This window comes from Lissotriton vulgaris, chromosome 4_1 (assembly GCF_964263255.1).
Source record: "Lissotriton vulgaris chromosome 4_1, aLisVul1.2, whole genome shotgun sequence".
NCBI lineage: Eukaryota > Metazoa > Chordata > Amphibia > Caudata > Salamandridae > Lissotriton > Lissotriton vulgaris.
Genome location: NC_141691.1, coordinates 2,118,434,896 through 2,118,448,582, shown reverse-complemented (window position 1 = coordinate 2,118,448,582; position 13,687 = coordinate 2,118,434,896). Strand labels below are relative to the sequence as shown.

The 13,687-nt window shown below is 46.1% G+C and overlaps 1 protein-coding gene across 1 annotated transcript in view; it reads left to right on the top strand.

Annotated features, from left to right (window-relative positions):
• Positions 1 to 13,687, top strand: part of LOC147725159 (CD5 antigen-like) — a 459,301-nt gene that overhangs the window by 298,525 nt on the left and 147,089 nt on the right. The window contains exon 3 of the mRNA XM_086966547.1: positions 2,705 to 3,019. Coding sequence (XP_086822673.1) covers positions 2,705 to 3,019 — 315 coding nt within the window. The remainder of the gene's footprint in view (positions 1 to 2,704; positions 3,020 to 13,687) is intronic.

Genomic DNA, 13,687 nt, shown 5'->3' with positions numbered 1-13,687 from the left:
AATTGGATGTCCGAGAATTCTCTGAAAGTAAATCCGGATAAGACGGAAGTGTTGCCCATCTCCATCTCGGGCAACCCTTGGAGCGAGAAATTCTGGCCTAGGGAGCTGGGCGCACCACCAAAACCGGCAGCCGCAGTCAAGAGCTTAGGCCTATATGTGAATAATAAATTATCCATGGAAAAACAAGTTACCACCGTAGTGGGTACTTGTATAGGCCTCCTAAGACAACTAAGGAAGATCTCTGCCCTACTCTCATTCCCTACTTTGAGACACGTGGTCTCAGCCACAATTTTGGCTAGGCTGGACTACGGGAACTCCCTATACTTAGGTTTGCCACAGCGGCTGCTGGACAAACTACAGGGAGTCATGAATGACGCAGCTAGGCTGATATTTAAAAAACCCAGGACTGCCCATGCTTCTCCCCTGATGCAGGAGCTACACTGGCTCCCAATTCGTCAGAGAATTGTCTTCAAAGGACTGTGTATTGCTCACAAGTCGCTGTATGGCAAGGCACCAAAATACTTGAAATCTCGACTATCCCCCTACACTCCGGGTAGGACTTTGCGTTCGTCGGACGCCACTCTTCTGTCCCAATCCCGCTTCAAATTGACCACGGTGGGGGGCCGTGCATTTTCCAACACGCTCCCAGCTTTATGGAACAAATTGGATCCAGAGCTCAGGAAGGAAAGTAATTTACTTTCCTTCAGAAAAAAACTAAAAACTGTTTTGTTTAAACAAGCATGGAGCAGACCTTAGGTGCACAGTTGGTTTCAAGTGAATGCAACATCTTATCACGTAAATCTGGACAGACAGCGCTTAGAGACCCCTGTGGTTATAACGCGCCATATAAATTAAATAAATAAATAAATAAAATAGTAAAACCATACAATTGAAATGAATAGAGTAGGCGGAACACTCCAGGCGGAGCAAGTGAAAAGAGAGAGATAAGAACACATGGGCGTAAAAGAAGGCGTGTACATAGGCGTTCACTTAGTGAGTCATAAACGTGTCATGAGTGGGTGGATGCATAGAGGAGGTCTGCAGGGTCAGCAGAAACCTTTACCCTACATGTGCGCGCAACTGGTCATGACGTAACATTGACGTGTAACTGGGGAGAACTGGGGGTTGACTTTAGCACTAGTAGAGGAGTCTGGAGTCTGGGATGTCAGAACGACCTGTACCTTGGCATATCTGATATCTTGTGTTTGGAGGATGTGTCGTCTGACAGAAAGGTCTCTTGAGTAAAAGGTTGTTCATTACTAAATGCTAGTGCGTGCATATATTTCTTCGTGCATTATGTGGAGGCATGGGCCTACTATGGCAACGGGTTCAGTAAATCACTTGCATGGAGACAGGAAGGCTAGGCCCTATGCTCTACAGGCAGGATATGTTTTCCTCTTTCACTAGACTGGAATGTGTTTTCTGCGGAGCTGAGCAGATAACTTAAGGCAAAATACCGTCTTGGCAGGCAGGCAGGCCAGGCTGGGCACCTCTCGGCTAAGCAGGAAGTATGTGAGAGGTCAGGGTTGCATACCTAAACTGCAGCTTTCAGAGACAGAAACTTCGGAGCCTGAATTCAGGGCCTGGCTCGGCCGGGCCACGAAAACGTGCTTCTCGATATTTAAATGTGTACCATGTAAATGCATTGGCAACGTAGGCCTCAGTGCAGAATTAACGTTTCATTCATGGAAGGCCTAATAACTGACATGTTAACATTAGACGGAAATGCAGGGGCATTATTGTGACAGGCACGGGAAGAGAAGTACATGATAACATGGACATACATGGAGCATAGGCACGTGTATAGGGTGCGAGGGGGGGACACTCTGGCCACATAAAATTTAATTTTCAGACTCCTGAATAGCATTAGAATTAAAAAAATAAATGTATTCTTACTCTACCTTCCCATACACCTACAGTACTCCTAGTAATTAAAACCCCCCAAAAAAATTTATGCTTTAGAACTTAAAATAAATAAATCTGAATCGTGTCTTATAGAATTGTGTTGCATCCATACAGCAACAGCCTTGAGGCAGGAGTTAAAGGTGAGTTGTGTGTCTCATGTATTTTATTGCTGATTGAGGGTGAATCATCACAGTGAGAGTCTTCTGTTGATGATAAGTCTCATCTGCACATAACAGGTATCAAGGACTGAAGAACTCACATTTACCAAGGATTGAGAAAAGATCGAAAGACAAGATAGAGGCAGGACAGCAAACATTTACACTTGGGTAAAGCCTACTAGACTCCACATTCAAAGTCAATCAGAAAGGTTTATTCTCATGGCCATATGGACATATTTAGAACCCCACAGTTGAGATGTCTTAGAAGTGTGAGGGTGTGAAGGGAATAATCGCTGACCAACTGCCAATGTACTTGTCAGTAGGGTTGCATTACTGTGGCCACCGTGGTAAAAAGCTGATGAGTGGAGCTGTGTCCAAAGAGGCGCCCAATGTATCGATCATGGACTTTACTTTGCCTTGGATCCCATTGGCCAATTACATCCATGTGGGGAAGGAGTAGTGGGGGATGCTGTCACCACATCTGCTGAGAGACTGGAAAAAGAAAGTTCACATGTTTGATAGATGTATTCCAACTTCATTTGTCACTGAATATTACCTTATTATTGATCAAAAAGACGTTATATTTTCTTAGTTCTTTTTTGTTGGCATTCCTTTTCATTGCCTTTTTAATCTCTTCCCAGGTCCTGATGAGGTCCGGTTGGTGAACGGCCCCTCTCTCTGTGCTGGAAGAGTGGAGGTCAGGCACAATGGGGTGTGGGGTAAAGTCTGTGATGACGCCTGGGATCAGAAGGACGTGTCGGTGCTCTGCAGACAGCTCAGATGTGGAGCTGTACAAAGCTATCAGTATCAGTCATCATTCGGGATCAGCCCTTTGCCAGTTCTGATGAGTAATGTCCAATGCCAAGGAAATGAGTCTGCCCTGTGGAAATGTGCACAGAGAGGCTGGAGTGTTAATACCTGTCCAACGGGGAGGAATGCTGGAGTGACCTGTTCAGGTAAGAAGTGTAAGCTGAGTGTAAAAACAAGCTTCATTGCATAATGAAGACATTATTCACTTCTGTCAAAATACAAAAGTGACCTCTGACAGCAAGCATTTCATCAGGTGGATCTGGATGAACCATTAAAACCCTTCATGAAATATTTTTAAGCAGATAACTATGCACTCTGGAGCCAAGGGGGAACATGCAACCCCCCTTCCTGCCTGTGTGCTTGCTGCTTGCTCCTGCTCTCTGTATCTTCCCAACAGTTATGACTCCTTCGGGAGAAGGAGGGTTTCACAAGTCAATCCCTGCCCTCTGTTGAACCACCTAGAAGCAGACATTATGATTTTTCTTGTCGGAGTCTAGTTTTCTCCATCCACTGATGCGTTTTTTTTATTTTAAGCACTTAGCAATGATCCTAAGACTTACCGACAATGTCTACTACCCTGTGCTCTAGTCTTCCCCACAGTTCCCTTCCCTACATCCTTCCCTATATCCTTCCCTCTGTCCTTCCCTCCATCCTCCATCCCTCCCACCCTCCCTCATTCCCTCCATCCTTCCCCCATCCTACCCTCTCTCCAACCCTCCTTCCCTCTGACCCGTTGTCCTTCCCTCCATCCTTACCTGTGTCCATTCCTCCCGCCCTCGCTCATTCACTTCCTCCTTCCCTTTATCCTTCCATCCTTCCCTCCCTCCTTCCCACACTTCATCCTTCCCTCTGTCCTTCCCTCTATCCTCCCTCCCTCCATCCCTCTGCCCTCCCTCATTTCCTTCCTGCTTCCCTCCCTCCATCCTGCCTTCCCTCTGCCCTTCCATCCTTCCCCATCCTTTCCTCCAGCCATCCCTCCTGCCCTCGCCCATTCCCTCCATCCTTCCCACCCTCCATGCTTTCATTTGTCCTTTCCTCCATCCTCCCTCCCTCCATCACTCCCACCCTTCCTCGTTGCCTCATCCTTCCTCCATCCTTCCCTCCTTCCATCCCGCCTTCCCTCTGACCCTTTGCTCTTCTCCCCATCCTTACCTGTGTCCATCCCTCCCGCCCTCCCTCAATCTCTTCCTCCTTCCTTCCATCCTTGTCTCCATCCTTTTCTCCTGCCCCCCATCCTTCTCTCCACCCTTCCCTCCCTCCATTGATCTGCTTTATCTCTCTCCATCCCTCTCTCCACCCTTCCTCTCTGACCCTCCCATCCCCGTCATTTCCTCCCTCCTTTCCTCTGTCCTTCCATTCCTTCCTCTGTCCATCCCACCTGTCCTCCGTTTTTCCCTCCATCTTTCCCACTGCCCTTCCCTCTCTCAATACTCTTTCCCTCCGCACTTCCCTCCCTCCGACCTTCCATCTTTCCCACTCACCCTCCATCCCTCCTTCCATCCTTCCCTCCACCCTTCTCTCTCTCCATCCAGCCTTCCCTCCACACTTCCCTCCCACCGCACTTCCTTCATACCCTGTCTTTGTCCTTCCCTCCATCCTTTCCTCGGCACTTCCCTCAATCCACACTTCCCTCCTTCCTACCCTTCATCCCTCCCTCCATCCTTCCCTCCACCCTTTTCCTCCTTCCTAACCTCGTTCCCACTCTCCCGCCTTCCCTCTGCCCTTTCCTCCCCTCATCTCACCTTCTTTTTCTTTGGCATTTCTATAAGCTTGGCACTTGCAGGGAAGAGGGAGGATACAGGGAAGAGGGGGAGTATTTCCATTAAAAGAAAAGAAATACTCAGAGAAGTGTAGAGATTTTTGGCATCTTGCAGAGGGAAGGGGTGGAGCCATCTCATAAGTTTAAACTGGGATCAAGAAGAAGGACCAAGGGATAGTTAAAAAAATAAAACTATGGTAAGATTGTGATCAATATATGTGTTCCACAAAAATGTTGTATTAAATTAATCTTGTTACATGGCCCTTTGGGACATTGTCAACATTACTAAGTTAGCATGAGCTTCGCTACTATGATGCTGCTTTTACGCACGTTACTAAATTACTTTATTTTTTCAAGTCTCTGTTTATGCCTTTCACATGAGAACCGTCGTCATTTTACGTTCTCTGCTGCGCTCCTGGAGTTTAGTCTGAACACTGTGTACAAGGTCAATAAACAATGCCTCTTGTTATTCTGTTCTGGTCAGTCCCTAGCACCTAGCCACAACATGCTAAACACAGCTGCAATTCTGGAGACTTGTGCTTTGATATTACGGGGATGCATGTTGTTTTAACACACACTTGGAGAGAGACTTTCCATGGAGAAGAGCTTTGCAGTTCCTATGATGTAAACCTTCCATCCAGGCTTTAAGGTATGGGGTCTGCTGTCAAAGCCCAGAGATCTTCATTTATATAAAGAAATGTCTTCTAGCCAAGTGGAGTGTGGTTAGACCCTAAATTCCTTATTTCATTGTCTTTATAAAATGACTTCCCCCTTTGTATTCTATGGAATTGTAACAATGCTAACAATTATTAGTCTATGCAATTTGCTGCTGGTAGTAGCTTGTATACTGTATTGTAGAGCACATTCGTTAAAATAAACATTTTCAACTATTACAGTGACTCTGCCTATTCTCACTGTAGACAAGTACGAGTGAGTTAGCGAAAGAGTATGTCTTGCTACAACGATTTCTGAGAGAGTCATGTTATGGGTTGTCTAATTATTTGTAGCTTCGTGATTTTTGGAGAATAAATGAGACACTATAGCTAGTTGGTTTGGGGTTTTTGGGTACTAAGGTGATAGGTTGGTACACCCCTATACACCGAGGTCCTGTCTTCCTGCTCATAGTTCTGTGTAGGTGCAGAATCCCTGCAACAATCTCTCCTTGATATTATTCTGCTATGTGACTCTTTAAAACTGACAGTTCTGCACTTTTGCACGATCTAATGGTATTGGAGCTCTCGCTCCGTCCTCCGTCTTGCCATAGTGTGAACACGAGCCAATGATATTTTAGCCCTTTAAGTGCTCAACGGTTACATTCTACAACAAAAAATTCATTTTGCCCCTGATCCTGCTTCAGTTAAGGTTTTTTATACCCCTTCGTTGTTGCTTCTTCCCACTCCTGCCTGTCATTGCTTGCCCATCTCTCCAACCCCTCCTGCTTCCATGCTTGACACGTCTCCTACTCTCTCCCTTGTCACTTCTGCTTTTTTTCCCCACGATCTGTCATACTGCTAACACCTGCTGATGGTACTAGACTACCTTAGGTGCTCACCAGCTATATACCACAATGACACATTCATTGCCGTACACACAGGGATTCAGAAAAGGGGGGTGGTGATGGACAGAGAATCTGAATTAAACAGAACACTCGTACCCAGTCAACAGATCAGGGCTTGATCCATCACGTTTTTTAGCTCACTAGCACCATCCCAGCTCAGAACCTGGCTACATACAAATTAGTCTGTCCCTGGCCCAGTGCATCATGGGAACAGGTCAGACCAAACTACCAAGCCAATTCTTTTACTGGAAAAGAAACAAGCTTCCGGGGACCGGTTTCTGGCATTACAGCCGTCTTTGGCCCGGCTTGCTTGAATCCTGATGGTGCAGTGAGCAAGGGACTCATGTCTGAGCATACCCTTCCACGCTGTGGTGGACAAAATGATTCAGAAAAGGGGGGTGGTGATGGACAGAGTATCTGAATTAAACAGAACACTCGTACCCAGTCAACAGATCAGGGCTTGATCCATCACCGTTTTTTAGCTCACTGCACCATCTCAGCTCAGAACCTGGCAACATGCAAATTAGTCTGTCCCTGGCCCAGTGCATCATGGGAACAGGGCAGACCAAACTACCAAGCCAATTTTTTTACTGGAAAGGAAACAAGCTTTCGGGGACCGGTTTCTGGCATTACAGCCGTCTTTGGCCCGGCTTGCTTGAATCCTGATGGTGCAGTGAGCAAGGGACTCATGTCTGAGCATACCCTTCCACGCAAAAAAACGGTGATGGATCAAGCCCTGATCTGTTGACTGGGTACGAGTGTTCTGTTTAATTCAGATACTCTGTCCATCACCACCCCCTTTTCTGAATCGTTTTGTCCACCACAAGCGTGGAAGGGTATGCTCAGATGTGAGTCCCTTGCTCATTGCACTATCAGGATTCAAGCAAGCCGGGTCGAAGACGGCTGTAATGCCAGAAACCGGACCCCGGAAGCTTGTCTCCTTCCCAGTAAAAGAATTGGCTTGGTAGTTTGGTCTGCCCTGTTCCCATGATGCACTGGGCCAGGGACAGACTAATTTGCATGTAGCCAGGTTCTGAATCGTACACACGGGGAAGCGTTAGTGATTTGCCCAGAATCACAAAGTGTTCAGCCGAACTCGAGGTTCAAGCCTGATTCCCCTGTTGGCAGCTCTGGCCGTTACACCACATCCTCACTTCACTTCAAAGAACTTTTACTGTTTTTCACTAACATTTCCACATTGTTCAGCAAGACCCCAACAGCACCAAACAGGAAATTGCAAATCCAATACATCTTGCCAATGACCAAGCAATTAGCCTTTTCAATGTGAATGTTTAGCCATGTTGTCTAGCAGCACATCCGCTGTTTGTTCAGCATGCGTAGCATGGCTTAAAGTCACTGAAAAGGTTCAATGATGAGGCTAGCGCAGTCCACATCACAGGGCTTTTTGGCTATAGGACGTGGAAGATACTAAATTCAACATGGGGGCGTAGAGACTTAGCGTTGGTTCAAAATGATATGATTCTGGGATTTCAGTGACTCCAGCTTCCTACCCCCACCTCCTTCCCCTGCTCATGGTCGGCCATTCCTGGTGTTGGGTGACTGGGGTTTGGGGTCCTCAAATCACTAATAGATTACGAGGTAAAGAGAGGGTTCAAGGGAAGTTTATAGACCTGCGCAGATAAGTCCCCAATCCAAATATGAAAACAACAAGAGATCCACGGGTCTTAAAAGAAAAAAGGAGGAATATATAGACAGACGTTTCAGCCGTACACACCTCAAAGGAGTACAATCAAAAAAGGAGTCTCGATTAAGAGGAAGGATTACTATCAACCACTGAAGTGGCATGCTTCATCATTTGAGATCTCTTCTTGGCTGCAAGCTACTGCAACCAAAGAGCTACAACTCCTTGCTAGTGTAAAGGAGGGCTCACAGATGTTTTTTTATGTAATCCGGAACTAGATCACTTGGGATTGATGAAGCATATGGCAGTGTGGTGAAGATGTAATGCAGTGTGAAAAGTGAATTAAAATTGACTACCAGAAGAGAATGAGTTTATTAGGTATCCTGTGGTGTCAATGATTAAAAAGGAGTGAGGCGCAATCTGAATATATGTGCGAGCGTGCTAATAAAGTGGTCTACATGTTTTAGCCAATCCAGATCTAACTATGATCATGGCTTTCTTCAGGACCTAGGTGTAACTACTGCACTTTTAAGTATGCGAAAATGTTTACAAACTGTAGGGAATGATACAACCATATATACCTGTGTATATCAATATGTTGGCATAGGTGTTGCACCCCTGTTGAGAAATAGAGAAATTCATATGCACATGCTAGAAATAAGTCTATATCTATATATACAGGATACATTATATTCCAATGTAAACATGCTTAAGTCTTCAAGAATGGACAAATAAGAACTCTATATTAAAACAACTTACCCGTATCAAATCGGGAGGGAGACCTACCACTCCTGGCAACAGCTCAGGGCGTGAGGCAATGCTCTTGAATAAATATAGAAGGAAGAAAGAAAAAACTAAGCCCACAGGAATTGGGGACAAGTGGTAGGCCCGCAGTGCACAACCACTATAAAAGTTTTCATTGTTATAATCATATGGGTTCATCAGGGTTTAATAATAGCACCATCATAAGTGTATTGCAAATAGTATTAGAGTGGAAAGAAGACAGTTGCGCACTGGATTTCACCTTCAAAATAGCATGGAAATCAGGCCTTTCAGATATATACCAAAAGCAACTCCAATGGTGTAAATGCAAGCCCTGCAAATAGTGCAGAGTAAACTTTGAAGACTACGAACGCCGCTAGTGTAAAGGTGCGCTTCGTCTCAAATCTCCATCATGCACAGCAAAGCAGAATAAAGTGTCACCAAGACAAACACACAACTGTGCAACAGCTGTTGCCCTTACCTACTTCATTAGGTGTTGTGTTTTTGTCTTGATGACACTTTGTTCTGCTTTCGTAGTGAGGGCCTCTACTGCAGAGACCCTCACCACGAAAGTAGTGCAGAGGTGTCCTGGCTGTCCTTGGTGCTGAACAGGGGCCACTTGAGAGCTACCTTTACCACTTAGACATTGCTGCCGAGAACAAGATGTAAAAATAACTTGTGGGGCCACTGCTGATGTCAGAAGAATGTTTGATGGAGTTCCCTCTTGGTGCAGAATCGAATAACTGGCAAGGAATAAGCCTAGAGCACATGTTTACTTCAATGTCCTGTGGTCCCAGGGAAAACAGTAACTGCCTACACCTTTGGGAAAGGCAGGACTATAGTTCCCACAATGCACTAGACTATCTGGATTTGTGTAACCCCTCTGAGGGCCTGATGGCTAGCCATTTTTCTGATCCAGAGAGTTGTTTTACCTGAAGTTTGCAGGGGACTAGAGCCCCTTCTTTAAAGGCATCTGAGAGAGCTTCAGGTGCTCACAGGGATTCCAATGCCTCAGGGATCCAGGAGATTGCTTAGGATAAGTCTTGGTGAGGCAGTTCCAAATGTGTTGCCAAAGGGATAGAGTATCCCTCTTTTGCTGTGTGAAAAGTCCTGCTGACTTGAACATGGACCTCTCCAGGTGTCCTCTTAGATGCAGTTGGGTTATTTTGAGGTTCTGCTATTGGGGGGTCACTTAAATCCTAGATTTAAGAAAGGTTAGGGCTACACAAGCTGGTGGCCAATGGGCTGCTAGTCCCTGCAAGTAATCCACACCTGAGAGGATCATATCTGGGGTTGTAGGTCACCTTTTCTAACCAGAAAACACTATTTCTACCACTTTTAAAAATGGCAGAAATCTTCCTCAGGGCAAAGCCAGGCAGCCCGCCCTAGAGATGTGAGTAAGCTTCCCAGGGTGTACACCTGAAGGATACATAATTTTCCCAACTGCCCAGGTGCAAATGTGCCTGGGACAGTAGGAGAGCTGTTTACTCCTCTGAGAGAAAACCTGGATGCCTATCAGAGGCTATGCAGTCTTTGAAGCTCACTGCCTTGATGCGCTATGTCACAAGCCTACCAGAGAGGGAAGATATGTGACCTCATTCCTGCTCAGGCCTATGCTCCTGACTCCTGCCACTTCACGAGCCTACCAGGGAGGGAGGATATGTGAACTCATTCCTGCTCAGGCCTATGCTCCTAACTCCTGGGAGTTATCACACTGCCTGGAAGGAGGTCAGTATCCTGTCTTGACAGAAGCAAGCCATCCAGAGCACAGAGAAACTGGGGCAACAGTTGGGAAATCTATAAGTAACCCACCGGTGTGTATGCTGAAACACCCTTCGCACAATATTATGTCAGGGGTCAGAAGGCCTAAAGGCACGTTGTTTGAAACCAGTCTAACCAGTTTTAGGCAGTATCATGATGGATTACCAGCCTCAGGTCCGCCAGGGTGCAAGTCCATGTTATGCTCTGGACTGTCTATCATCACCTATAGAGTGCTTTAATGGTAATGGCTACTATAGGGACATATATACTTACACTTACATGCCCAAACGTTTAATATAATGCACCCTCCTCCTGGGCTCCAGGGCCTTCCTTAGGGGTGACTGACATTCATTAAAAGCAGTGCATTGACTTCGCCACACATGGTGAGGCCAAAGTCAAAATGGAGTAGTTTACACTGTTCCTGTGGTCTCCAGGGGCAGGCCTGCTGTAGGTAGTTTACTTGGGTCACTCAGGTTGGCACTAAATGTAATGGAAGCACTAGAGACCCCTTTACCCCCCATGCCATGGGTACCACGGGTATGAAATACTAGGAACTTATAACAGGGGTAAAGTCTTTGCCAATTGGGATTGTCAATTCACTCATACTGGTTTTAGGGAGAGAACACTTACCCTGGGGCCTGGACAGCAGGCTCCAGTTCACTTTGAAAGTCATAGACATTAGCAATGGGGCAAAAAGTAGGGGGACGACCATCCAAAAAGGGCCCTTTCCTACAACTCCTCCGCCCACCACACCGGACAAGAGGACAGCGAGGCTGCCTACTGAGACCTGAGACAGGAGAGGTGCAATCGGAGCCATATCAGGGCCGGTTATGGACCAGGACCCTGCAGTGTACTGCCTCTGTTGGCCATGGGCTCGCAACTCCCCACTGGCTCCCTGGGGGAGCAGAACACCCCCTCCTCCTATCACTACCTGAACTGACCAAGCTCCTCTTTGCTCGCATAAAGCCTCTATGCAGAATGTGACTGCAGCAATGTACTGCAACATGCATCCTGGGCCTCAAACGGGAGCCACAAAACATAGTTGAACTTATGGGGAAACTAAGAGCTGCTAGTGATACTTGCCTCCACTGAATCATTGTGAGCACTGACCATAGCTCTCCCCCTCCATATTTGGAAGACTGATTTGAGAACGGTCAAGTGATGGCCTCATTGGGTTTCTGAGCAATCATGGGCTAGCCTAAGTGTCCAGAAGAGACGGGCACATGGGGACACTGATCCGGTTGAGATGGAGGTGAATGACTCCCTCACAACTACTGATGCAGTTGCCTTAAGGAACACATTGAAAATTTGAGGCTATCCTGCAAGTCTGATTGAATGATAAGTCTACTGAGGAGCAAAAAATAGATGTAGTGGCCCTGGAACTAGGGTTATTGAGAGTGGATCACAAAAAATTGTTGGAACATCATGTGGCAATCAATGAATCTGCAATAGCAACCATGAGACCTTCAGTGCAAGTCATGCTGGCACTAACTCGGTTGCTGAAAGGGGATATAGCAGGCGATCGGATGGTCACTCTTGTAGGAATAATGCACGCATGTTAGGGCACCGGAGAGAGTAGAGGGCCCCAGCACAGATTTCTACCTGGAAAAAGGGCCCCACAACAGTGTCAGCCAGTAATCAATCCCAGTTCTTCTCCATAGAGCAAGCATACAGGGTCTCTAGATAATCACCATTACCTGGGGCAACCAAGGGCCGCTCCCAGACCAGGGGTTGTGGTGCTTTTTATGTACCAGGATAGAAACTGAATCCTCCAGTTCCCTCACAGCAAGGGCTCCTGGACTGTTGAGAAGTGCAAAGCGCACATACCGTGCGATTTAATAGCTGAGCTAGCCGAGTCCCGTGCAGGTTAGAGTGGTTGGGCCTGGAGGGATTTCAATGGACGATGACGAGGGAAAATGAATTATATATTTCATTTTCCCTGGTCGTCGCCTATTGAAAATCCCCCTACAGGGCCCCACCTTCCCACCGCTCTTACCTGCATGGGCTGCGGCTGGACTGATGTCCAGAAAGAGACACAAATTGTTCCTGGAGGTCAAGAAATCACAACAACAACTGAACTTACGCTATTCATTGAAGCTCTTGGCCAACCTCGCATACTGGATGGCAATATCACTAGATACTTCACCACCCCAAGTGAGGTCTGGACTTGGCTTGAGTCCAAAGGAGAGAATTGACCAAATGGCCATCTGGACTCCGATGCTGGATGACAAACCCAGAAGGGCAGTCATACAGAATTTAAGACAATGTGCAATGAATCCACTTCAGAGCAAACCACTAGAGAACAGCAAAATAATTAAAGGAAGAAGCATCACAGTATAGCCCTGAAATGAGGCCACCAAGTGACAAAGAGGCTTCCCCTTTAGGAGAGGATGTAACAGAAGCCAAGGATTCCATGCCAGCCTTAAGAGGTGCCCAATCTTACTTCTGTGGCCGCTGAACAGATCATTGGACTTCAGGATACTGTTTGTTTTTGTTTACTGTTCTCTTTTTCTTTCTCAACCACAGAGTCGTGCCAGGTTAAATCTGGTGAGCTCTGTACTATTGCTGATAACAAGCTGCTCCGAATTTCATAATACTCTGTTTCATGGTGGAGGGGGATATTGCATTGATATTGAAGTGGGTGAAGACACAAGGAGGCCTAAACAGGAAATCGCAAAGTTTTTCCCATGCTTACTAGATTGAGAGGCAAGTTCCGTGGCCCCCATCAGGGATTGGGAGTTGGGGTGTTTTCATTTTCTTGCCAGGGTTGACCACTATGTCACCTTTCATGATCTGATAGAAAATTGGGGGAGGGGGAAGCAGGGAGATGGCTAATTGTCCCTCCTAAGAGTTCATGGTAGAAATTAAGAGATACATCTACGAATGTTACAAGCAGGGGAGGACATAAATGCTGTAATTCTCTTGAGTTCCTGCAAAATTACTTGAAATTGTGCATAATTATGAGAGAAGCTTAATCCAGTATTTGGAACTATTTTCTTAGTGTAAAATGTATCCTTGCATTAAAAATGGGCCAATGAATGTATTTTGTGCTAATACGCTACAGGGCACGTAGAGCTGTAGCTAGTAACTACTCGCTCTTTCTTAGTTTGTTGTTCCTGCACTCCTTCAGCAGCAATTCTTTCCCAAATCACTCTTTATTACTCAAGCAAGAGTAATAGCATAATTAGGGTAATTTTGCATCACAAGGTAATGCGTAATTACTGAAATTACTCTGGTGTAATTATAATTTATGTAACCAGAAAGAGGTATTGATTAACACAGAAAATTACTGCACCTTTAGTGTGTCGTTATTTGTCAGTTTGTACAGAAGT